This window comes from Pecten maximus, chromosome 1 (assembly GCF_902652985.1).
Source record: "Pecten maximus chromosome 1, xPecMax1.1, whole genome shotgun sequence".
Classification (NCBI taxonomy): Eukaryota; Metazoa; Mollusca; class Bivalvia; order Pectinida; family Pectinidae; genus Pecten; species Pecten maximus.
The window spans coordinates 24,759,324-24,784,158 of NC_047015.1; the positions used below are offsets into that span (position 1 = coordinate 24,759,324).

Sequence of the window (24,835 nt, forward strand, 5' to 3'; positions counted from 1 at the left end):
GTTATACACTGAAGTATATCTGACATTCAAACTCTGTCCAAACAATAAACAGAATTGTAATGTATAAGATACTTTTTGTACACTAGTTGTCAGAGTATGTAATCTCACGATACTATATTTATCTGGTAATTAGTCCATGTCTGGAAATAAGCAAATGCTTGATAATAAGCCAATGTCTGATGATAAGCCCATGACTGGTAATAAGTTCATGCCTGGCAATAAACCCAATGCCTGGTAATAAGCCAAATCCTGGTAATAAGTCCATGCCTGGTAATAAGTCCATGCCTGACAATAAACCCAATGCCTGGTAATAAGTCCATGCCTGGTAATAAGCCCATGCCTGACAATAAACCCAATGCCTGGTAATAAGTCCATGCCTGGTAATAAGTCCATGCCTGACAATAAACCCAATGCCTGGTAATAAGTTCATGCCTGACAATAAACCCAATGCCTAGTAATAAGTCCATGCCTGGTAATAAGTCCATGCCTGACAATAAACCCAAATCCTGGTAATAAGCCCATACCTGACAATAAACCAAATGCCTGGTAATAAGTCCATGCCTGACAATAAACCCAATGCCTGGTAATAAGTTCATGCCTGACAATAAACCCAATGCCTAGTAATAAGTCCATGCCTGGTAATAAGTCCATGCCTGACAATAAACCCAATGCCTGGTAATAAGTCCATGCCTGGTAATAAGCCCATGCCTGACAATAAACCCAATGCCTGGTAATAAGTTCATGCCTGACAATAAACCACATGCCTAGTAATAAGTCCATGTCTGGTAATAAGCCCATGCCTGGTAATAAGTTCATGCCTGACAATAAACTCAATGTCTGTATGTGAAGATAATGTTTTTGTTTATAAAATGCCAATTTTTATATTTCCAGCCATGTCGGATGTCCCATATTGTTTTGACTATTGGTATGACAAAAAGGTAGGTTTCACATCCTAAACATTGTAATTCAAGATAACAATTTTCAGTTGTCAACTTACGGAGATGAAAATTATTTTGAGCATTTGAAATTATAGATCAAATGTTGAAAAGCTAAGACAAATTGGTGATAATTCAGCTGTTAAACTCTGATATACACTTCAGAGAACGATATATATCATGAACAGTATTTTATGAAATGTTATGTTACCTAGAAAATTAATTATTCTTCACCTGTGCTCTCCAGAACCCTGCTGGGATGTCCGTGCTTATATTTGGTGTTGATGCTGGTGCTGTTCATGTGTTGTATTTCAAGAAACCTCTAACTCAGCTCTTTGAGACAGCTTTCAAAAGTGAAGATGGAGCTCAAAAGATATTTTGGAGTGTAAGTGAAAATAGTTTGAGATTAACTATGATGTATCATGTTGAATGATGTGGACAAAACTTAACTGTTGAGGTAAAACCTAGCAATGAAAACCTAGTGATAGGCGGTGTCATGTAGGTGGTAAACCTGTACCTAACTAATGCTGACAGAACACTGACTGTAGTTGGTGAGATAAAACCTAGTGATAGGCGGTGTCATGTAGGTGGTAAATCTGTACCTAACTAACGCTGACAGAACACTGACTGTAGTTGGTGAGATAAAACCTAGTGATAGGCGGTGTCATGTAGGCGGTAAATCTGTACCTAACTAACACTGACAGAACACTGACTGTAGTTGGTGAGATAAAACCTACCAATAGGCGGAGTCATGTAGGTGGAACTAACGCTGACAGAACACTGACTGTAGTTGGTGAGATAACACTTAGTGATAGGCGGTGTCATGTAGGTGGTAAATCTGTACCTAACTAACGCTGACAGAACACTGACTGTAGTTGGTGAAATAAAACCTTCAAACTATTGGACCAGTTGGACCAGTGTTGTTTGTTTATGAAATAAAGACGGACCTGATGATTTTATATTGTTGTCAGACGAGCCTTGACAAAGACTCACAAGGCCTGTATTAACATTTGCAGGTCTGTCAAGATATTTGTTTGAAATATTACATCTAAAAACTGACAAACCTGTTAGTCCGCAAAAATGAACAGGCCTTTGGAGAATGATAATCATTGCTATATTAGATGGTTATGATAATCATTGCTATATTGGATGGTTATGATAATCATTGCTATATTGGATGGTTATGATAATCATTGCTATATTGGATGGTTATGATAATCATTGCTATATTGGATGGTTATGATAATCATTGCTATATTGGATGGTTATGAAGAATTAACTGTTACATATGTTTTATATCTATTTACAGGAAGTGGAGAAAGGAGGGCATTCTCGTTATGTAGACCATGAAAAAATTTTACATGATAAAGTTCAACAAATTCCACCTCATCTTATCCGACAAGTGCAATATATCCATAGTAAAAATTCCATAATCTCATCAACGAGCTCACCAAACAGGTCCATTGTCATCTCCGACATCAACAAACTAAAGAAACAATATGTGTTCAACATTGAAAAGGTAGGATGCTGCTTCATACTACAACAGAGAGAAAACACAGCTCCTTGTGTATTACTCTCAAACAAAGGAGGATTTTCAAAAGATAAAATTGAAAAATATTTAGATTGATGATTTCTTGTCTACAATTATGCTACAGATATAGTATCCAATATTGTTACAGTTATTTCTTGTTTTATAGGGCATAGAATGTTTTGATTATAATCAAAATTTAAACATTCTTGTGACTGGGAGTCTTGATCACGTTATACGTTTATGGAATGCCTACGTAGCTAGCCGACCAATCGCCATGTTGGAAGGCCATGCTACAGGAGTTATTGGAGTGAAGATTCACGAAGGTCTTATGCAAGTGTTCAGCTACTCAAAAGATGCTGTGAGTACCAAACAGGCTTTGATAAGTTACAATGATATGTTTACTTGAACTTACAGTGAATTTTGCAGGTAAATTGTATAAATGTTTTAAACGAATTCAGTTTTTGACAACAATGTCATAATAAATGATATCATATTAAACTGTTAATACTTGTCTTGATTAATTAATAACTATATACAGGTATAAGTAATTACTTGTATGAATAATTAATTGCACCTGAATATATAGGTAAATGCCAGTATAGATTTGTAAATACACATATAGATAAATATGTAATTATACTTATATAGATAATAGTACTGTTTTTACCTATAGGTGGTAAAGGTGTGGGATATTAGGGAACATACCTGTCTACAGACAGTTGTGCTCAAATTTCCGAGCAGCATCCATGGTCGCATGCCGGAGCATGGACAGTTCCCCATGCACCTACAGCTGTCACCCCAGGACGCCCTAATTGTTACCTGTAATGATTACCTGGGGATGCTGAAGCTGGGACAAACACACCTGCCCAAACAGCAGTCTGTCACTACCCATGATACCCAGCTCTGTTCAGCCATCTACAACCAACTGTTTAAACAGGTACCAGACAACTCTTGTATAAAACAATTCTGTTGAAGTATTGTTATAGTGATACAGTTGATTTGTAAATCAAAGCAACCATGGCAACACCTCAAATTTATAGAAATATATTACATGGTAGGTTTAGGCTAGCAAAACCTGAAGAATATTGATTAAGTATGTGTGCAGTCCTTTTTTCATAAAAAAATACTGCATTTTCTCATTTCTTTCTAAAACATGTACCATGGAGAATTGAAAGCACATATTTTACGATTATAAACTGTCTGATAGACCAAATACTGTCATCTGATGCTAAGTGTACAATTTAAGGTGGTAACGGGCTGTGATTCCTCAAACATTGCTGTTTGGGACCTGGAGAGTGGAAGCAAAGCCATAGTGTTCTCTAATGCACATGGGGAGGAGGAAATCACATGTATGGTGTTTGATGAGTCCTGGAGGAGGCTTATCACAGGGGCTCGTAATGGGACAATTAAGGTAAAAATATCACAGGGAAGAGTCATAAGACACTTGTCCACCATCCAAAGATGCATGTACCATATGTCACCAGATCACAAGACACATGTCCCAATTCATAAGACACATGTCTCATTTCAGAAGACACATGTCCCAATTCCAAAGACTCATGTCTCATTTCAGAAGGCACATGTCCCAATTCCAAAGACACATGACTTATTTCATAAGAAATAAGTCCCACATCACAATACAGCTTCCCAAAGTCAAAAATACCTGTCTTGCATCGTAAAAGACATATGTCCCAAGTCATAACAGATGTGTTTGTAACTATTTTTTATTTCTAATTGTTACTAACTAGGTGTGGAACTTCCAGAATGGACATAACCTACACAAGTTAGAGGCTGTGGGGGAGGCTGAAGTGACCGGTATTGTCCCTGTCATGGACAAGAACATTATCCTGGCTGTCGGCTGGAGTCGCAAGATTATAGTTTATGATGATTCAGATGCTGATGTAGGTTTAAAGGAATTATACTTACAACATACATTCTCATACCCCAAGTCATTGGTCTGTACTCAACTCAAGTACAACTTTGTGATTTAATGACCATTTGGTATCTAGCTTCTGAAATACAATATATTTGATGAGGTTTATTTCCATCTCATACACCTTTTTTTATATAATTCTAAGAAAACCTTGTTGCCTTAATTACAGTAGAGCTAATACTACTGGTATGTTACAGAACCTGTATGTTCCGGCCAACACTGACTGGAAGGGGGGACAACTCCATGCTGATGACATCCTAGCAATGGACTTCTGCTTGCCACAGTTTCTGGCCACTGGTGGCTTTGATGGCGAGATCACAGTTTGGGACCTAGAAACGGAGAAAATCTTTGTACGACTGCGGAGGGGACAGAAACCAGATATGTATGTTGTTCCTATTTACTGAGTTTGAACTTTGTTGGTGGGGAACCAGGTTGTCATGGCTCCCATAAAAAAGTGTTCTTAAAAGGCAAATCATTATCAAATGGGATTGAATCTTACTATAATCAATATTTATCTTAACCTCTAATCAAAAGTTATAATCTTTAAAAGTTGTGTATGTGACATAATACTGTCATTGCAATGTACAACTTTTGTAATAAAAGCTTCAAACCTCATTTGACTTGTACCATTACAACATTACACAGAGATATATAGGATCCCTCACATACACATGTAGGTAATGACCTAATGTTCTATTGTTATGATCAGAACAAAGAAAATTGAGTCAATCCAGGAACAACACAGCTTCCTCAGCAGTTATAGCACAATGGACATGCTGGAGGAGGCGCAAGGCATAAAATCGTCCCAGACAACCTCCGACCCTCGACCTTCCTCCAATACCCTCCTGTCTCGACCCAACTCACGTCACAGGAAGTCACACAGGATAGAAAAAGGGTAAGCCTCTTTCTTAGAATATTTAATCCAGTAGAATACTGCTCTTACATCAGAACTTACATACCTCCTGAAGTCCTGAGATAGGAGACCTATTGTATCTTAAGGCTGGCATCCTATCAAGCTTGTTATATAAGGATAAATTCAATATGACATGGAAACCCATATATGATGTATTAACAACATGGTTACTTTAACGCATCAATTCATTTCAGTTCAGATATATTGAAAGTACAATATATATATAACTGTTTGTATCTACAGACAGCCTGTTCCTGTTGATAAACTGCTGTTCCTGCAGGCGCGCTGTGTTGGGCGGACATTGGAGGCTGCTATGCTGGTGTCCAGTGAGGCTGGTTACCTCCACTGGTGGTGCCTATTCACTGCCAAACACGAGATGGGTAGGTCTCATCACTATATAATATCATCACGTTATGTAATGTAGATATTGTATTGGTTTTAATGTCATTAACAGGTGTTATCTTTCTGTTGCTCCCACTTGCCTTTTCTTTAATTTCTTCTAGTGTTTTTATCAGGCTATCCTTATGTTTCCATTTCATGACAGGATGATAGAGTATGGTTTAGGTTTGTCTGTCTGACTGTTAGATTGTGTTTGTCATTTTTTGCCTTAGGGTTAACATAATTTTCAGTCCCCTAACGATGCAACCGGGGACTGTAGGTTTCCTCCCAATCCATCCGTCCACTCAGCTTTCCACACTTATTTTAGCCATGCTTCAAGTTATATTGGTGAAAGTTGGTATGTAACTTCAGTATGAGTAGCTACAGATCAAGTACAAGTTTGAGGACTTTTGGGTCAAGGTCACTGTTACTATTTTTAGCAGGGCCTATTGGGGACATGTATTGCTTTAGCAATACTCTCAGACTGCTTGCTACATACGGGGTAAATATTACCTAATGGAGTATTATTTACGAATATGATGTTCCTATGCACCTTGGAAAGTTTTATTTTTCTTGTCCAGGTCATATCTTCCTCAGTTCTTGACCTGAAGTCACCATGGTACACAAAAAGAGAGCTTTAAGATACTTGTTTGAAGTCTTTGAGATACTTGTTTGAGATACTTGTTTGAGGTCTATGAGATACTTGTATGAGGTCTATGAGATACTTGTATGAGGTCTATGAGATACTTGTTTGAGGTCTATGAGATACTTGTATGAGGTCTATGAGATACTTGTTTGAGGTCTATGAGATACTTGTTTGAGGTCTATGAGATACTTGTATGAGGTCTATGAGATACTTGTTTGAGGTCTATGAGATACTTGTTTGAGGTCTATGAGATACTTGTTTGAGGTGTTTGAGATACTTGTTTGAGGTCTATGAGATACTTGTTTGAGGTCTATGAGATACTTGTTTGAGGTCTATGAGATACATGTTTGAGGTCTATGAGATACTTGTTTGAGGTCTATGAGATACATGTTTGAGGTCTATGAGATACTTGTTTGAGGTCTATGAGATACTTGTTTGAGGTCTATGAGATACTTGTTTGAGGTCTATGAGATACTTGTTTGAGGTCTATGAGATACTTGTATGAGGTCTATGAGATACTTGTTTGAGGTCTATGAGATACCGGTACTTGTTTGAGGTGTTTGAGATACTTGTTTGAGGTCTATGAGATACTTGTTTGAGGTCTATGAGATACTTGTTTGAGGTCTATGAGATACTTGTTTGAGGTCTATGAGATACTTGTTTGAGGTGTTTGAGATACTTGTTTGAGGTCTTGATGTCTTACTTTCCAGGCTATTTCTATGTACCCGACACCAAGGATGAGTCTGTCCTGGCCATGTGTACAAACCCCAGTAATTCCTGCCTCATCACTGGGGATACCACTGGACAAATCAAAATTTGGGATGTCTCCGAGTACTGTCTCCATGTCACAGAGAGGGTAACTCGTCTCAGTAATCATACTTCTCATCCAGAACACAGGCACTAAAGTGTAGAGTGATTATCCTCTCCAAGCAATGTTCACAACAGATATATATAAATGTCTATTTGGTCGGTGATGTTTCCAGAACAAACTTCCAAAAAAATTCAATATAATTTCATGAAGCTTCCTGTTCACATCAAGATTGATGCCTAATAGTGCCTTTGCTATTATGGAATATTCATTGTTAGTGTTTTTTCTGTTATCATGGAAATATAGTCAAAATCACAAATTAAACTGTTTAAGTGTGCATCCATCAATTTGACCTACTTGTAATAGTGTCCTCTGCTATGGTGGAATTTTGATATAGTGGTCATTAAGTGAACAAGCCCCATTTCGACAGTTCCATTCTCAACAACTATAGTTTTGTTAACATTATGCTACTCTTGTGACAGAGTGATGATGCTGTTTGTAGAGAGTAAAGACGTGTCCTCCTCTAAATGTGACCTTCAAGGCCCACGACTCTGCTGTGGTCAGTGTAGAGTATGTCAAGCATGACGTAGGAGAATTCATCCTTACTGCCTCGACAGACAAGACCGCCCGACTCTGGTCCATGGAGGGTCACTACGTCGGTACCTTCGGTCAGGTAGGCAAACATTGTGTGAATATCATTTTTTTCAGATTGAAGGAGTCTGATAATTTTTTCCCCTCAATTTTCTCTGGCCAACAGTATTAACGTCACAACAGAGTGTTTAATGTGTGATATTGTTTCCACTGAACATTTTGACTAAATGATATATATTGTTTATATTTCAACATGTTTCAACATGTTTTTAACAGAAAAAGTTATGGAATCTGAAGAACAAAAAGACTTGGTGCCACCCAAAGACACCGTGGGATGAGATGGGGACCAGTAAATTGGATGGTAAGAGCGTTGGCTTGGTAAGAGCAGCTTGGCTTGGTAAGAGCAGCTTGGCTTGGTAAGAGCAGCTTGGCTTAGTAAGAGCAGCTTGGCTTGGTAAGAGCATTGGCTTGGTAACAGCAGCTTGGCTTGGTAAGAGTAGATTGGCTTGGTAAGAGCAGCTTGACTTGGTAACAGCAGCTTGGCTTGGTAAGAGCAGCTTGGCTTGGTAAGAGCGTCGACTTGTTGGCTGCCATGGAAGATGGGCATAAAATTGTGCAGCTTAAGATTTCAGGTTTTACACAGCAGCAAAGCAGAATACATATGAGACAACTGTATTCTGTTTTAACATTGTTTCCTATAGGCAGAGACAATTGGGATTTTGTATAGACATTATTTCCTCTGCACTAACAATCTGTTTACCATACACACATTTAGTATCTTTTGATAAGATAGGAGTTTTGCTGATTTTTTAACCAAAATTGCATCCACTAGGAACACCTGCCCCAATGAGATCTTGAGTCTAAAAGATAATCAACTTTATCTCTCATATTTCAATTTCTAGTTTGGATTCAAAAATACATATATATTTGAGAAATATGGACCAAGTGACCCTTTTAAGTTGCCATATGATTTATTGTGGCAGGTAACAAGACAGATAACAACAGCCAAGCAGATATCGCCATAGAAACAGACACTGTTCAGGTGGAAGGTCAGGAGGACAGCTCCAGTAAAGACAATGGAGAGGTAGAGGAGGAGGAGGAGGAGGTAGACGAGGAATCTGTCGAGGTCAGTTCAGAGGATGTTTTTACCCCTGTGTTGTAGTGGTGTTGTGACATAGGGTATTGTGACTAACCTTTTAACAATCATTTTGTGTGTAAAGTTCTCTACCCGTGTAGGCACACATAGTGTAAGGATCCTCTAGACAACAGCATGCAGTCTTCCTTCTTGGCTACTTATAGTGACTTTCATAGTTATTGAATGAAATGTTACTAAATAAATGATATACCTCGTGATAAATCAAGGAATGTGAGGATACTCCACCTGAAAAGAGTGCTCAGTTTAGTGATGCATTCAAGTTGTTAACTTACCATTTGAATGACAGGTCCATATAAATCATTTTCTAGTCATTGAATCTTTATAAAAAACAATGGACTGGACTGGGCTCTCTTTCCAGGTATTTTAATAGAACACATGATTCATAGGTTTTTTCAAAATCACATAAGTCAAATTGAATCGTTCATACTTCTTGTTACTCAATATATGCTCAACAAGCTTCCATAATTTAACCCATACTTTATTCTGCCAAATACAAATTATCTCTGTAAAACAGTAACACAGAATAATTAATTTATAATTAAAATCTGGTTTAAATATTTTTATTTATGAATAACTTGAAATGTTTTGTTCATTAAATGTCATTATTCCCAACAATTAGGACCATCAATAAATAAACATATATGGTTACCAAAACATTTCTAGTTAGCTACTGACAAAGGTCCAGAGGACAGAAATTAAAATCCAAGAGTTTTGTTTCTCAGAGGGAGCACAGAGATAACAATGTTGTATTATAAACCAATACTGTAAATTCTCATATTGATCACATTTATTTTACTGGAACAACCTTATCAGATAGTAATCAAGATACAGTTTATGAAGTAATATTAATGTTCATTGAGTAATAAACAACAGTGACAAGTGTGATTCGTATTTCATATTTGTGTTGATATTGTAATAGTCTTTTATCATCAACTCATCAGGATCTTCTTCAAATTGTTCACAAACACATGAATGACACTTCCTTTAGAAATACTCTTAACAAATGTGGAAACAAATTATCAGTTTTTAAAACATATAATTATATTAGCATCCATAAAAAGAAAAAAAAACACAATTGATATAACCTATCTAATCCCTATGCTAATATTTGAAGTTTTTTTTTTTACAATTACAACTAATCATGGTATAAGTGGAGTTGTTTTTTACAACTAATCATTGTAAAACTGGAGTTGTTTTTGACAACAAATCATGGTAAAACTGCATGGAGTTGTTTTTGTGTTTGTGGTGGTTTGCAGATGACCAATGTAATCGGACTATTGATGGCTTGAACAGAAAAATGACTGACTAACCAATGCCAGTGCAGGGATTACATTATAGGTCCAAACACACTTAACCTGAATAATAAAACTCATACAATACGTTAATGGGGAACCAATAAAGTAAAGAAGGGGCCACATATGGTATTGTAGGATGAAGTGTAAGGAAATTATCACCCGGGGGGCTAGGGACAAAGCATCACGGTATATATACAGTACTACAAAGTATATTTATATGTAGGGAGGGACAGAAAATACTCTCTCCAACTCTTACCTTACAAAATGTGTATGGTGGAACAGACAATACTCTCCCCAACCCTTACCTTACAAAATGTGTATGGAGGAACAGACGATACTCTCTCCAACCCTTACCTTACAAAATGTTGGGGGAGGCACATACAATACGTTTACCTCACAAAATCTTCAAGGAGGAACAAGCCAAACTCTGTTTCCAACCTTTTGGTTACTCTGCCCAATCTATAGTTATAATAGTTTTGGTTGTCTTATGGTTTCTATGGTTACCCTGGCATTGGTAGTCAGACATTATGGTTATCTATGTTGGCACCCTGTATTATATGTTAGCTGTATGCACTCTGGCAGTTGTTTATAGACACACTTGCCCATACAGGCTCCCACAGTACAGGGACTTGGTGATGGGGGTCACAACCTTAACATCAAGGTCAGGGCACAGACTATTGACCTTGGGTCTCTACGACCTGAACGCTCTAAGGTAGGTGTTTCTCTTTGTTAACCTTATGCATGTTTTCTGATTGTGTTTTCTAATTATTGTCTTACACTCTATTGGTGTTCAATGTTTTACAAAATCATCAGATCAACAGTATTGTATAGCCAAACTTTGTATAAATCCTGACAAGCTGTTAACGCTAGTATTACAAAATATTCAAATCCTATGAAAAATAAATGTTCAAGAATGTTCAAAGCATACAAAATGATACATTTGAATTGTTTAATTTTGATAATGAAAGATTCTTATTACTATTGAAATGGCCTTTGAGAGTAATCTTTTTAGAGTAAATTGTTAAGGATTGTAAAGGAATAATGATTTGTCTAATCTCCAAGAAGTTGCTTTTCAGCTGATGTGACAAAAAGAATATGATTTAGTTGGTGAATTTGTTTCAAGGAGCTAAAATATCTGTTTTAATCCTACTTACAGACATTCCTTGGCTCCAAGGTGGCAAGACAGCTACAGAGTATGAAGACATGTCGTATGGACAGGCGAAACCGACTGGCAGAGGATGTAGACTTTACCATTACCCAGAGATATGGCAAACTGTGTTCCCCCTTCCAGGCCCTTCAAACAAAGGTAGGTCATGACAAACTGTCCCCCATACAAGCCCTCCAATCAAAGGTAGGTCATGATAAACTGTGTTCCCCACCTAAGCCCTCCAATCAAAGGTAGGTCATAACAAACTGTGTTCCCCACCTAAGCCCTCCAATAAAGGTAGGTCATAACAAACTGTGTTCCTCACCTAAGCCCTCAAAATAAAGGTAGGTCATGACAAACTGTGTTCCTCACCTAAGCCTTCCAATCAAATGTAGGTCATGACAAACTGTGCCCCTCCTTCCAAGCCCTCCAATCAAAGGTAGGTCATGACCAATTTCCCCCCTCCTTCCAAGCCCTCCAATCAAAGGTAGGTCATGACCAATTTCCCCCCTCCTTCCAAGCCCTCCAATCAAAGGTAGGTCATGACCAATTTCCCCCCTCCTTCCAAGCCCTCCAATCAAAGGTAGGTCATGACAAACTGTGTCCCACCTAAGCCCTCCAATCAAAGGTAGGCCATGACAAACTGTGCCCCTCCTTCCAAGCCCTCCAATCAAAGGTATGCCATGACAAACTGTGTTCCCCACCTAAGCCCTCCAATCAAAGGTAGGCCATGACAAACTGTGTCCCCCCAGGCCCTTTGATATGTATCATTGCAATTGACTGCCACCTTCTCCTTGATTGTACGTAAGTGTAATGTTGAAGTGTGCTCATAAATTTCTGCATTCAAATGCTTTTTAGAGTTAAAGACAAACCTTGTCGACAAAGTCAAATGGCATGTAAGTGATATTTGATGGCTAGGACTCAACATTATTGATGTGTACATCCTATTCAGATAGGATGCAACTTCTTACTTCCATAACATCCAGATGCTACCATGGTTCATAGAGCTGTCTATGTACATGTATAATGATTATGATGTCTGCAGGATGTTGTGGAGGTGAAGTTACCCAGCATGCCCCTCAGTCAGAGGATGATCAATAAGGGATACACCTCAGACAACATGACAGAGGAAATGCTTCGCAACATGGACTTTTCCTATGGGAACCCAGACTCACCTCCTAGTGGTGACCAGGACAAAAAGTCTACCAGTGTCCCCAAGTCTGACAAGACTTCCACGCCTGCCAGTAGGAGGGGGCCACCAAGACAAATCTCTGCCATAAAAAAACACAACACTGTGGCATAGGGAGTCAAACATTACAGTAGTCACATAGATGTGGAGTTTAGTACAGCTAGAACAATGGAAAGGGTAGGATTGTGGCACAAGGAGTCTACTAATTAAAATGGTGCTGGATCATTCTTAGTAGTCACTCACAATAAACGGTCCAATGGTAGGGTACTCCAGTACTGGTGTGATGACGAGATTATTTGTGTACACAGGACAAGCATATATCCTTCTACCAGGAAGACAAAATAATGAATATAATATTTGTTTATGGGAAAAATGATGCAGTTCATCCAGGGTGAAACTCAATGAAATATTATGTACACATGTTATAAGGCTATGTTTCTAGATGTCTGTATAAATACCACCATATTTACTTTCCCTGGGAGATCAATCTATCTACTCAGGGAATATTTCATTCAAAGCAGGTGATTTGTTTTAAACTTTTTTTCACCCCCGAAAACGCTCATGCCTTTTTTTTGCATTGGAGTTTTATTGCATGAAAATTACAAATTGGGAATTTTACCTAACTACATGTATTTCAGTAAAATTATCATGCTTTAAACCTTTGAAATGTTGTGTGTTTCAACGTGATGTTACTGTCACCTTGTGATAAAATTGATTAACACTTTAATTGGATCAATGACATCTTTATATGCATGATAGGCATATATTACCCAGGTTAGGTTGGGAAAACTTTATTTGGGGAAATAAAGTAAAACCGGTATGAAAATGTAACTGTTTAAAGGGAGACAACCAAAATCATTACACACCTGGAGGAAGCGTCTGTTCAGCGAGTTTATTGCCTTTTTAGGGAGGTTATTGAAATCAAATCACTTTACATTCACAGGGAACATTTAATTTAAAGGGAGACAACCAAAATCATTACAAACCTGCAGGAAGTGCCGTCCATTGTGTTTATAGGTCAATTAAGTATGTGATACGGGTAGACAGCTACCCCTATCATCTGATTGTACATTCTCTGTGGTGACAGTTTGTAGAACTCCATTTCCAGATATAAACTGTAGGATGACCCTCACCTATAATTGTCTTTCACATTCTATGTCTAGTTGTTGTGATTAGATATTTTTTCTAATTCAAAACTTAAATAAATATGCTGCTGTATTTTCAAACAGCTTACAGGTTAAAATTATTATTAAGATATTTATACACTGTGAGGTATGTCACATGCTTGTATGCTTATTTTTGTAACATGGTTTTATAATATGGATTTGAGAAATGTGCTGTTTATATTGTACTATTATTACACCGTCGTATGCATTATTACACTATCATATGATTGATTATTACACTATCATATGATTATTATACTATCATATGATTATTACACTGTTTTTACTGGTTGATGATGAGGATGAGAGACAAGTGATGCTATTTATAGTGCATGATAGTTACAATTACATGTATATGAATGTTGTACTACTGGCACTAGTAGTAGTTTATTGCCTAAAAATATGTCCCTTACATAAATAAATGGTTTATAGCTCAGTTAGGTCATTTTGCAGATTTTGATGAGATTTCTGCTAGTGCATGGTACATTTTTTGCAATTTCATTTTAAAATGTATGGCTAGAATTAAGACCGACATAAAACAATCAGCCTGAACAGGCATTATCTCCACCCCTACTCCCACCCACAGGAACTTTGCATGAATTTCCAAACCATGATCCAAACTATGTGCATGTATTATATGTAATACTGTGGGCTGGGAACTTGTGCCAGGTCCCTGTGTTTCCAGCCAAGGCTGATTGATCCTCTCCCACCATAGTCAAGTTTAAATGTCAATGTTAAATCAGCCCAGTTACTGTATAACTGATGTGGGGATAGGATAATTTTAACTGCAGTAAAAATGAGTCCATATCATACCAGGTACAACAGATAATAAATAGCGATTGACCAAGTAACTGGCTGTTCTATTACACTACGCATGACAAGTCAATAACTACACTTTGGATTGTGGAGTACATGTTCTGTATCATGTTGAATTATCTTTTGTAAAGATTTTTACCATTTACAGTATTGCTGCTAGTCTTTCTATGCATATATTATTTTTTCTGTTGTTAACCAATATGAAGTACAGTAAATGGTCATCAAGGTTTCCAAAGGATTGAGACATTTATAAATATATTCATTTGTACAAGATAGATACAGAAACATGTACCTTCAGTGATCAGGGCCACTGTAGCTGTATATATGCTTGTCCTTTATACTTTGATGATAATCATCATTTTGTACAATAGTACTAAAGAAACTGTGATATTTTTTGTTAATTTGCATCATAGAGGGCTTCTTCCTCTCATGTATTTATTAAATTTGAAATAATTATGAAATGTTTCGTATCTTGTGTTTTTCATATGTAAGATCAGTGATATACAGTAGTCATTCATCAATTTTGAGGATAGAATGAAAAAAACAACAGATAAACAGAAAATAAAAAATTACTAGAGCATTACTCCCCATTTCATTATTTCTATGAAAAAAAAATTGTTTTTTTTTCAAACTTTTGATGAAAACCATTGACCACTAAGAATGAAGCTCAAAGCTTTGTACATGTTACCATAGATCAACCAGATCCTAAGACTGTACATATGTTACCATAGATCAACCAGATCCTAAGACTGTACATGTACCATAGATCAACCAGATCCTAAGACAAGATCGGCTGATCCACATATTGACCCAACAAATTTTCCTTCATGTGTTTTCCTGTATAAGTTACATTTCCTGTATAATTTACAAGTGTAACCCATTATACATCCAACCACTCATCCAATGCCTTGTATACCACCAATGAGACAGTATATACACAATACATTTTACAGAAGTTGTGCTCCGAGTTTACTTTGGCCAATTTTATTTCCATGCAGACATGTTGAAATATAAAAGTAACACAAAACTACCAATGAATCAGAAATAATTTATTAGCAGAGATGATTACACAAGCTTGTACAGGTGTTTGCAGCATAACAAATCAAACAGTATATAATATTACCTTTAGAAAATAATCAATATCAACTGCTACCATAGGCAGGAATAAACGGTTTCAATGGTTATGATAGAATCAGGGTATTAACTCACAGCTTGTTGGAATGTATTAACTTATTTAATAAAGAATTATGAAGTGAATATTTGTAACAAACCAAGGTGACATGATAGCTATAGCTAAGGGGAGATAACAAACCTAAGAGGGGAATAACGATAACAAACCAAGGTTAAGGGGAGATAAATGACACTATAACTAAGGTGACAAAATGCAGGGGGAAGCAGTCTTGGCTGACTGTGTCAAGATACAACGGATGACTGAAATATGTTAAATCATCTGGGATTACATAGAATACATATGAAAACAAAATAACAAGTAATAATGTGGGGACGGATTGAGTCTAAGTTGTGGAGGGGGTAATTTAACTGTGTCATAGAAAAGAATACTTTGGTGCATATACATGTATATATATATATATAACGGATACATTACAGTTTGATAAAAGCAACACATTTGTTACAGAAATTACATCTCTAGAAATCAACAATCATGTGAATTAATTCACCCACAATAAAGGAATGCTCCCATTGGTATATCTAAATAAATTCTGCCTCGACACATCTGTATGTATGCAGTTCTTGCCAACAGTAATTTGTTAAGTTTGGCTCACACATAGTACATACCAGTACCTGGGAGTAGCATCAGCAGTACCAATGATTTACATATGATATGTAGTAATATAACAAAGGAATGTTCCTATAATGGATCAATAAATCATTAAATCATATCCTCCGTAACCCCTGTTCTTATCAACATATTTAAATCAAATTTAGGCACTTTTTACCTTTATAGGTACACTAGAGAAAGAATTGGCCCCAGGAGCTGGAATATGCTTGTATGCAAGTCCTCCCCCTCAAACAACACAAAGTATAGTAAAGCACCTTCAGTTTGAGCCATAATTATAACACATCTCTGAGGCCAGTCCTATGGACATGTGGGAATAATATTAAGAAAAAATTGGATCAAATATTTTTAGAAATTTTTAAAGGTAGTATTAACATAGATCTACATGTACAAGACAATAAGACCATTGTTAATATAGATCTACATGTACAGGACAATAAGGTCATTGTAAATATAGATCTACATGAACAAGACAATAAGGTCATTGTAACATCTCTTTAATACAAAATATATAACCCTTGTGGAACTCAGGTAGCAGGACTAACCTCTGGACAAAATAGCGACCTACGGACACAGAACTGACCTCTGGACAAAGAAATGACCTCCGAACACAGGACTGACCTCAGAGGAGTAAATCCCATACTAACAACAACATGAATACATATTGCTAAAACAAATTTAGTTTCCATCAATATCAACAAGTCATAGATCGTAAAATCTGTGCAGACTTACAAGAGAAAAATATCACAGAACAGCTATTTGATAAAAATACTAAACACTCTAAACATCTCAAATAATCAAAACAATAAAAAGTGGAATGCCTCGGCTACATTACAACTTTGATTCAGTAAGAAAATAGTTATTTCTAGTACAAGAGTACCATTATACAAGTTAATCTTCAGAAAGCCTGACTTTTTCCTTTAAATTTTTTTTTTTAATAAAACATTATTCAAGTTTTAATTAAAATCTATAATGTTTTGCTTTACTGATGTATTGCAGTGTTTAATTTCAGTGCAATAAGACAAAAATAAGCACTAGACAACTGTACATGTATTTATCACAGACCCTCTAAACAGGTGGTGTAAAAATTAACACAAGGACAACTGGACACTAGGGTGTCACTGGACACCAGGACAACTGGACACTACAGTCACTGGACACCAGGACAACTGGACACTAGGGTGTCACTGGACACCAGGACAAATGGACACTAGGGTGTCACTGGACACTAGTGTCAATAGACACCAGGATAAGTGGACACTAGGGTGTCACTGGACTCTAGGACAACTGGACACTAGGGTGTTACTGGACACAAAGACAGATGGACACTAGTGTGCTACTGCACTCCAGGACAGCTGGGCACTACACAAGACAGTACTAAAGTCAATATCACAACAAAGTTGACCCGAGTAGTGTCATTTTTACTGGACGGCATAAAAAGATCTCTGGACAATTTAAAACAGATGCCAGAACCAACTATAGGAACTGGGGTCAGTAACACAGATATGCTTTACTTATAACAATTAGTGACTGGCATGTGTCAATACTGTTCTAGGGTGAGACATATTGCTGTGAGGCAATATAACAAAGCATACAGTAGTAAACAGATAACAATATAGTATGTATAGGTTTTGTACACATTGCACATACAGAAAATGGGTGCATTCACTCTTATATAAAAATATGCAATAAAGACAAAATACACCTTAATAAAAACAAATCGGGTAAACATTTTATAAAGTTAGAAAGTTTCCTATCACTTCTGAAGCTACCAAAAATAATAGAAAAATTATGTATCCAAAATATAAAGGAAAAAAAAGGTTGTCTTTTATAATAAAAGTTTTTCGTTGATGATTTTTCCTCACTGGCAAGAAACAAAAAGACCAGATTTATTACAGTAATGCCGGTGTAAAAAAAGGCTTACAACTAGATTTTCTCCATAGTGTGGATAAGATTTATAAACTAGGAACTTAATGTCCTGGAGGTATTTAGTGAATAATTTGAAATGACAATAAGTTCATGACCACACAGTTCAGAGAATGATTCGAAAAATAAATAGTTGCAAAATTACATCTACAGAATATACTATGATGGAGTTTTATTGCATCAGTGTTCAATTGTTGCCTGTGGTTGGCACCTCTATATGCTGGTCGTCTTCAGTGTGCCGAGGGGAATCTTCTGGGGGGACAGGCGTGGTGTGGGATGACTCTGGCGCAGGTGAGCTCTGTTTAGACACTCCTCCACGAGCAGACACAGGCCGTGTTGTTACACGTCCTGATGTTGGACGTGGGGACTGGAGGTGTCGGGCAGACGTAGGACGTGCCACACGGACTGGAGGTGCCTGCTGTGTGACACGCTGCCCGCTAGTCTGGTTGATGGGGGGAGGAGTCTGATGCATCTGGGGATGCAGTGTGTATGGGTCCTGTAAGGGAAAATGAAGCTTTTTACACTACATACATTACTCAGCTTGTTTATGTCAAAATGAATCTTTTACTATCTTGTTAGTTTACAAGATATAGAGGATATCCAACAGTGTCTTCAGTAATACCAAATATATTTCATGAGTGCGGCTAATATTTTCATATTCTTTATGAGTGCGCAAAACGAGTGAAAAATTTCAAAAGATAAGCTACAGGAGTGAAATACATTTGGTATTACTGAAGATACTACAATTAGATATTCTGTTTATTACATTTTTATAGCAAAATATACCGGTGCAGCTTTAAAGTTCTTCCATTGTTGTTTGTAGGCAGTGTTTAGATTGGTTTAATAAAAAAAAAGTGATATTTTTCACTAGCATGAAAACCTGAGGCAAAATATTGTAAACACTGAAATTAAGTAAAATGCCATCATGTTACATGATTAGCTCCCTTGACCTGGGTAGGATCACTTGCCTGACGTCCCTGTTGCTGTACTTGTGTAAATTTGGCCTCTAGCTTCTCCATGCGTCCCTTGTAAATGTGGCCATCTGCTCCTTGGACATTCACCTCCTCCCTACAACATAGATTTTTTTACCATTGTCTGCAGATGAAGTCACCTGTCTCTCCCACATGAAGGAAGACATTTGAAGCTTTATATTCCTTTTGTTAATGAATTTTGATAGACATACCATTCTCTTCATTTTCAAATATATGGCATTAAACATTAATATTACATGCAAATAATTGTTGAGTTGGATAGAATTACATAGAGAGCTGAGCAGTACACAAAAAATACATACTTGTACAGTGGATACACAGCTTCCTCTTCCTCTCGGAACAAATGGCTGAAAAAATAGAGCAGATTATATCAAATATGAATTACCATCACTTTTATCAAACAGCAATCAAACTGATAGATGATCATTCTTGTTAATTAATTTGGCTGATTGTGTATATCAACTGGTTACAAAGATATTTTGTATATCATGATCCACCTGACCTCCCAACCCTTGACTTTTGTATATCATGATCCACCTGACCTCCCATCTCTTGACTTTTGTATATCATGATCCACCCGACCTCCATCTCTTGACTTTTGTATATCATGATCCACCTGACCTCCCATCCCTTGACTTTATATATCATGATCCACCTGACCTCCCAACCCTTGACTTTTGTATATCATGATCCACCTGACCTCCATCCCTTGACTTTTATATATCATGATCCACCTGACCTCCCATCCCTTGACTTTTAGATATCATGATCCACCTGACCTCCCATCCCTTGACTTTTGTATATCATGATCCACCTGACCTCCATCCCTTGACTTTTATATATCATGATCCACCTGACCTCCCATCCCTTGACTTTTAGATATCATGATCCACCTGACCTCCCATCCCTTGACTTTTAGATATCATGATCCACCTGACCTCCCATCCCTTGACTTTTAGATATCATGATCCACCTGACCTCCCATCTCTTGACTTTTATATATCATGATCCAGCTGACCTCCCAACCCTTGACTTTTATATATCATGATCCACCTGACCTCCAATCCCTTGGCTTTATATATCATGATCCACCTGACCTCCCATCCCTTGACTTTTGTATATCATGATCCACCCAACCTCCCATCCCTTGACTTTTGTATATCATGATCCACCCAGCCTCCCATCCCTTGGCTTTATATATCATGATCCACCCAACCTCCCATCCCTTGACTTTTGTATATCATGATCCACCTGACCTCCCATCCCTTGACTTTTAGATATCATGATCGTCCTGACCTCCCATCACTTGACTTTTATATATCATGATCCACCTGACCTCCCATCCCTTGACTTTTAGATATCATGATCATCCTGACCTCCCATCACTTGACTTTTATATATCATGATCCACCTGACCTCCCATCCCTTGACTTTTATATATCATGATCCACCCGACCTCCCATCCCTTGGCTTTATATATCATGATCCACCTGACCTCCCATCCCTTGACTTTTGTATATCATGATCGCCCTGACCTCCCATCACTTGACTTTTATATATCATGATCCACCTGACCTCCCATCCCTTGACTTTTAGATATCATGATCCACCTGACCTCCCATCCCTTGACTTTTGTATATCATGATCCACCCGACCTCCCATCCCTTGACTTTTGTATATTATGATCCACATGACCTCCAATCCCCTGGCTTTATATATCATGATCCATCTGACCTCCCATCCCTTGACATTTGTATATCATGATCCATCCAACCTCCCATCCCTTGACTTTTGTATATCATGATCCACCTGACCTCCCAACCCTTGACTTTTGTATATCATGATCCACCTGACCTCCCATCCCTTGACTTTTGTATATCACGATCCACCTGACCTCCCATCCCTTGACTTTTGTATATCATGATCCACCTGACCTCTTATCCCTTGACTTTTGTATATCATGATCCACCTGACCTCCCATCCCTTGACTTTTGTATATCATGATCCACCCGACCTCCCAACCCTTGACTTTTATATATCATGATCCACCTGACCTCCCATCCCTTGACTTTTGTATATCACGATCAACCTGACCTCCCATCCCTTGACTTTTGTATATCATGATCCACCCGACCTCCATCCCTTGACTTTTATATATCATGATCCACCTGACCTCCCATCCCTTGACTATTGTATATCATGATCCACCTGACCTCCCATCTCTTGACTTTATATATCATGATCCACCCAACCTCCCAACCCTTGACTTTTGTATATCATGATCCACCTGACCTCCCAACCCTTGACCTTTGTATATCATGATCCACCTGACCTCCCATCCCTTGAATTTTGTATATCACGATCCACCTGACCTCCCATCCCTTGACTTTTGTATATCATGATCCACCTGACCTCCCATCCCTTGACTTTTGTATATCATGATCCACCTGACCTCCCATCCCTTGACTTTTGTATATCATGATCCACCCGACCTCCCAACCCTTGACTTTTATATATCATGATCCACCTGACCTCCCAACCCTTGACTTTTGTATATCATGATCCACAGAGGTGGCCTCAGTTAATGTAGTAATTGTCAATTTTTTGTGTCATGGGAAACTAGAATATTAAGATAATATACTTGGAAGGATCTTACCTGAGGTGGGAGAGACGAGTGATACGCTTGTGTGGGAAGGTTGTAGTGTGGTTGCCTCCACAAGCTCTCTGGGTGGCATAGTAGTCAGCGATCTCTGGGTTAGCGAAGCTGAAATGCACAGGTAACAGGTACTCATAAATATAAGCAAAATGACAAAAATATCAAAAACTGTTAGTCAAAATTAAAATATTAAAATTACAACAGATTTAAAGTATTAATTGAGAATTGTTAGAAGCAGATCCTTATAAATTTATATAAAGTACCAGATTATTCAGCTATTAATAACATTAATGGGATCTGAAAACATTATATCTGCTGCTACCCCCTGCATCCATACAGTAAGTTTTGGGATAAGGAATACATCCAATAATATTGGTGTTGTAAACATTGCTACTGAGATAGAATTTTCACTGACGTCACAGTTACCAGAGCATCAGGAAGAATGTATACATATCAAATAGAGTAGTGCAGAAAAACACAACTTGTGCCACATAAATCATGCACATGCATAGATGTGAAAATAACATAGATGTGAAAATAACATAGATGTGAAAATAATCAGAGTTACCTATACAGATGTGTACCTATACAGGCATGTGTGAATTGTGTGGGACCACAAGGTCTAGGAGAGGATAATAGTTTTATGATGAAAAAGACAAACTGTAATGAAGAAACTTCAGTGTGATTTGATGTAAAACAAGCTTACAACAAAAAACAATTACTGAATTTCACATGGGTATGTAATAATGAATTAATGAGGATCGGAAACAATATCATATCCATGATGAGAATATCATTATGATAAATGAACATGTGTACATTTCATGAAACAAATGCAACCTTGACACTATGACTGATACCCTCTGTGTTACCTGCATGTAACCTTGACACTGTGACTGATACCCTGTGTGTTACCTGTATGTAACCTTGACACTGTGACCTGATACCCTGTGTTACTTGTATGTAACCTTGACACTGTGACCTGATACACCCTGTGTTACCTGTATGTAACCTTGACACTGTGACCTGATACCCTCTGTGTTACCTGTATATAACCTTGACACTTTGACCTGATACCCTGTGTTACCTGTATGTAACATTGACACTATGACTGATACCCTCTGTGTTACTAGTATGTAACCTTGACGCTGTGAGGTGATACCCTTTGTATTACCTGTATGTAACCTTGACACTGTGAGGTGATATCCTTTGTGTTACCTGTATGTAACCTTGACACTGTGAGCTGATACCCTTTGTGTTACCTGTATCATACCTTGACACTGTCACCCTCTGTGTTACCTGTATGTAACACTGACAATGTGACTGATACCCTCTGTGTTACCTGTATCTAACCTTGACACTATGACTGATACCCTCTGTGTTACCTGTATCTAACCTTGACACTATGACTGATACCCTCGGTGTTACCTGTATCTAACATTGACACTGTGACCTGATACCCTCTGTGTTTCCTGTATGTAACCTTGACACTGTGACTGATACCCTGTTCTACTTGTATGTAACCTTGACACTGTGACTGATACCCTCTGTGTTACCTGTATGTAACCTTGACACTATGACTGATACCCTCTGTGTTACCTTTATGTAACTTTGACACTGTGACCTGATACCCTCTGTGTTACCTGTATGTAACCTTGACACTGTGACTGATACCCTCTGTTCTACTTGTATGTAACCTTGACACTGTGACCTGATACCCTCTGTGTTACCTGTATGTAACCTTGACACTGTGACTGATACCCTCTGTGTTACCTGTATGTAACCTTGACACTGTGACCTGATACCCTCTGTGTTACCTGTATGTAACCTTGACACTGTGACCTGATACCCTCTGTGTTACCTGTATGTAACCTTGACACTGTGACCTGAAATGTATACCTGGGGTATCTAAAATGTTGGTAAACTACTGAAGAAATGAGAAAGTATATGGTGCTACTGTGTTGATATATTCTGAACACACAGTGACAATAAATAGCATCAAACTTTTGAAGCAAGTGACTTTGCTTGACCTTGACCTTTGACAGAGATTCCATACATATGCCATGTATATAATTTTGCCACTCTGCTGAAGTACTACATACTCCCATGCATGCTATCACTTACGCCTCGCGCTGTTTCTTGAAAGTATCAATGTCATGGCCAAAATGAACAAAAAAGGCTCGCAAGTCTGATTTACGAATTCTCACTAGCTCCTTTTCAGCAAGAGCTCTTTCAAAGTTGATGTTGTTTTTTCCAAGGAGACCACTTCAAAGAGGGGAAAAGGAAGAAAGAAATGAAAAGAAAGTGTGAAATGAGGGAAGTGCATTAGGAGAACAGAGTACCACTAGTTAAGTCAGGTGACAATAGGATTTGATGTCCTAGGAACCATCCATCTTGTCTTAACCACGGTCACAACTATCCTTGTATACAATAATGCATGTCTGACCATTCCATAGAGGCATCAAGTGTTCCCTTGTGGTGCCAATATGTCGTCTACTTTTCTTAGATTATGATCCACTGCCCACTTATTTCAAAAGTATGATCCACTGCCCTCTTATCATAAAAGTATGATCCACTGCCCTCTTATCATAAAAGTATGATCCACTGCCCTCTTATCATAAAAGTATGATCCACTGCCCTCTTATCATAAAAGTATGATCCACTGCCCTCTTATCATAAAAGTATGATTCACTGCCCTCTTATCATAAAAGTATGATCCACTGCCCTCTTATCATAAAAGTATTATCAACCGCCCAATTATCTAAGTATAATCCACCACCTACTTATCGTAGAGAATGATCCATCGCCCACTTATTTCTCTAACTTTTAAAGCATTCTTTTGCTATTGAAACCAACAATAAGAATAGTCAGATATGCAATTCTACAATAATATTCATTCTGAGAGATGAGTTGCTCTTACATTACAAGTAGGTAAAATTGACCATGTAGGTTTTATAAG

General features: G+C 37.7%; 2 protein-coding genes across 11 annotated transcripts in view; one reads left to right on the forward strand and one right to left on the reverse strand.

Annotated features, from left to right (window-relative positions):
• LOC117328427 (WD repeat-containing protein on Y chromosome-like) overlaps positions 1–14,965 on the forward strand; it is a 77,016-nt gene extending 62,051 nt beyond the window's left edge. For 5 of the 6 annotated variants that reach the window (XM_033885981.1, XM_033885966.1, XM_033885959.1 and 2 more), the window contains 17 exons: positions 892–938; positions 1,183–1,320; positions 2,245–2,454; positions 2,633–2,824; positions 3,140–3,403; positions 3,713–3,877; positions 4,215–4,367; positions 4,597–4,781; positions 5,109–5,294; positions 5,556–5,692; positions 7,047–7,192; positions 7,647–7,817; positions 8,012–8,096; positions 8,719–8,861; positions 10,797–10,898; positions 11,343–11,492; positions 12,379–14,965. In XM_033885981.1, coding sequence (XP_033741872.1) covers positions 892–938; positions 1,183–1,320; positions 2,245–2,454; positions 2,633–2,824; positions 3,140–3,403; positions 3,713–3,877; positions 4,215–4,367; positions 4,597–4,781; positions 5,109–5,294; positions 5,556–5,692; positions 7,047–7,192; positions 7,647–7,817; positions 8,012–8,096; positions 8,719–8,861; positions 10,797–10,898; positions 11,343–11,492; positions 12,379–12,636 — 2,732 coding nt within the window. In that variant the 3' untranslated portion in view covers positions 12,637–14,965. The remainder of the gene's footprint in view (positions 1–891; positions 939–1,182; positions 1,321–2,244; positions 2,455–2,632; positions 2,825–3,139; positions 3,404–3,712; positions 3,878–4,214; positions 4,368–4,596; positions 4,782–5,108; positions 5,295–5,555; positions 5,693–7,046; positions 7,193–7,646; positions 7,818–8,011; positions 8,097–8,718; positions 8,862–10,796; positions 10,899–11,342; positions 11,493–12,378) is intronic. The other variant, XM_033885974.1, reaches the window with a different exon arrangement.
• Positions 14,966–15,537: 572 nt separating this feature from the next.
• Positions 15,538–24,835, reverse strand: part of LOC117328468 (glutamine-rich protein 2-like) — a 52,044-nt gene continuing 42,746 nt past the window's right edge. For 3 of the 5 annotated variants that reach the window (XM_033886004.1, XM_033886009.1, XM_033886030.1), the window contains 5 exons: positions 24,001–24,141; positions 21,877–21,984; positions 19,523–19,567; positions 19,197–19,296; positions 15,538–18,724 (listed from right to left, as the gene is read on the reverse strand). In XM_033886004.1, coding sequence (XP_033741895.1) covers positions 18,416–18,724; positions 19,197–19,296; positions 19,523–19,567; positions 21,877–21,984; positions 24,001–24,141 — 703 coding nt within the window. In that variant the 3' untranslated portion in view covers positions 15,538–18,415. The remainder of the gene's footprint in view (positions 18,725–19,196; positions 19,297–19,522; positions 19,568–21,876; positions 21,985–24,000; positions 24,142–24,835) is intronic. The other 2 variants (XM_033886024.1, XM_033886017.1) reach the window with 1 other exon arrangement.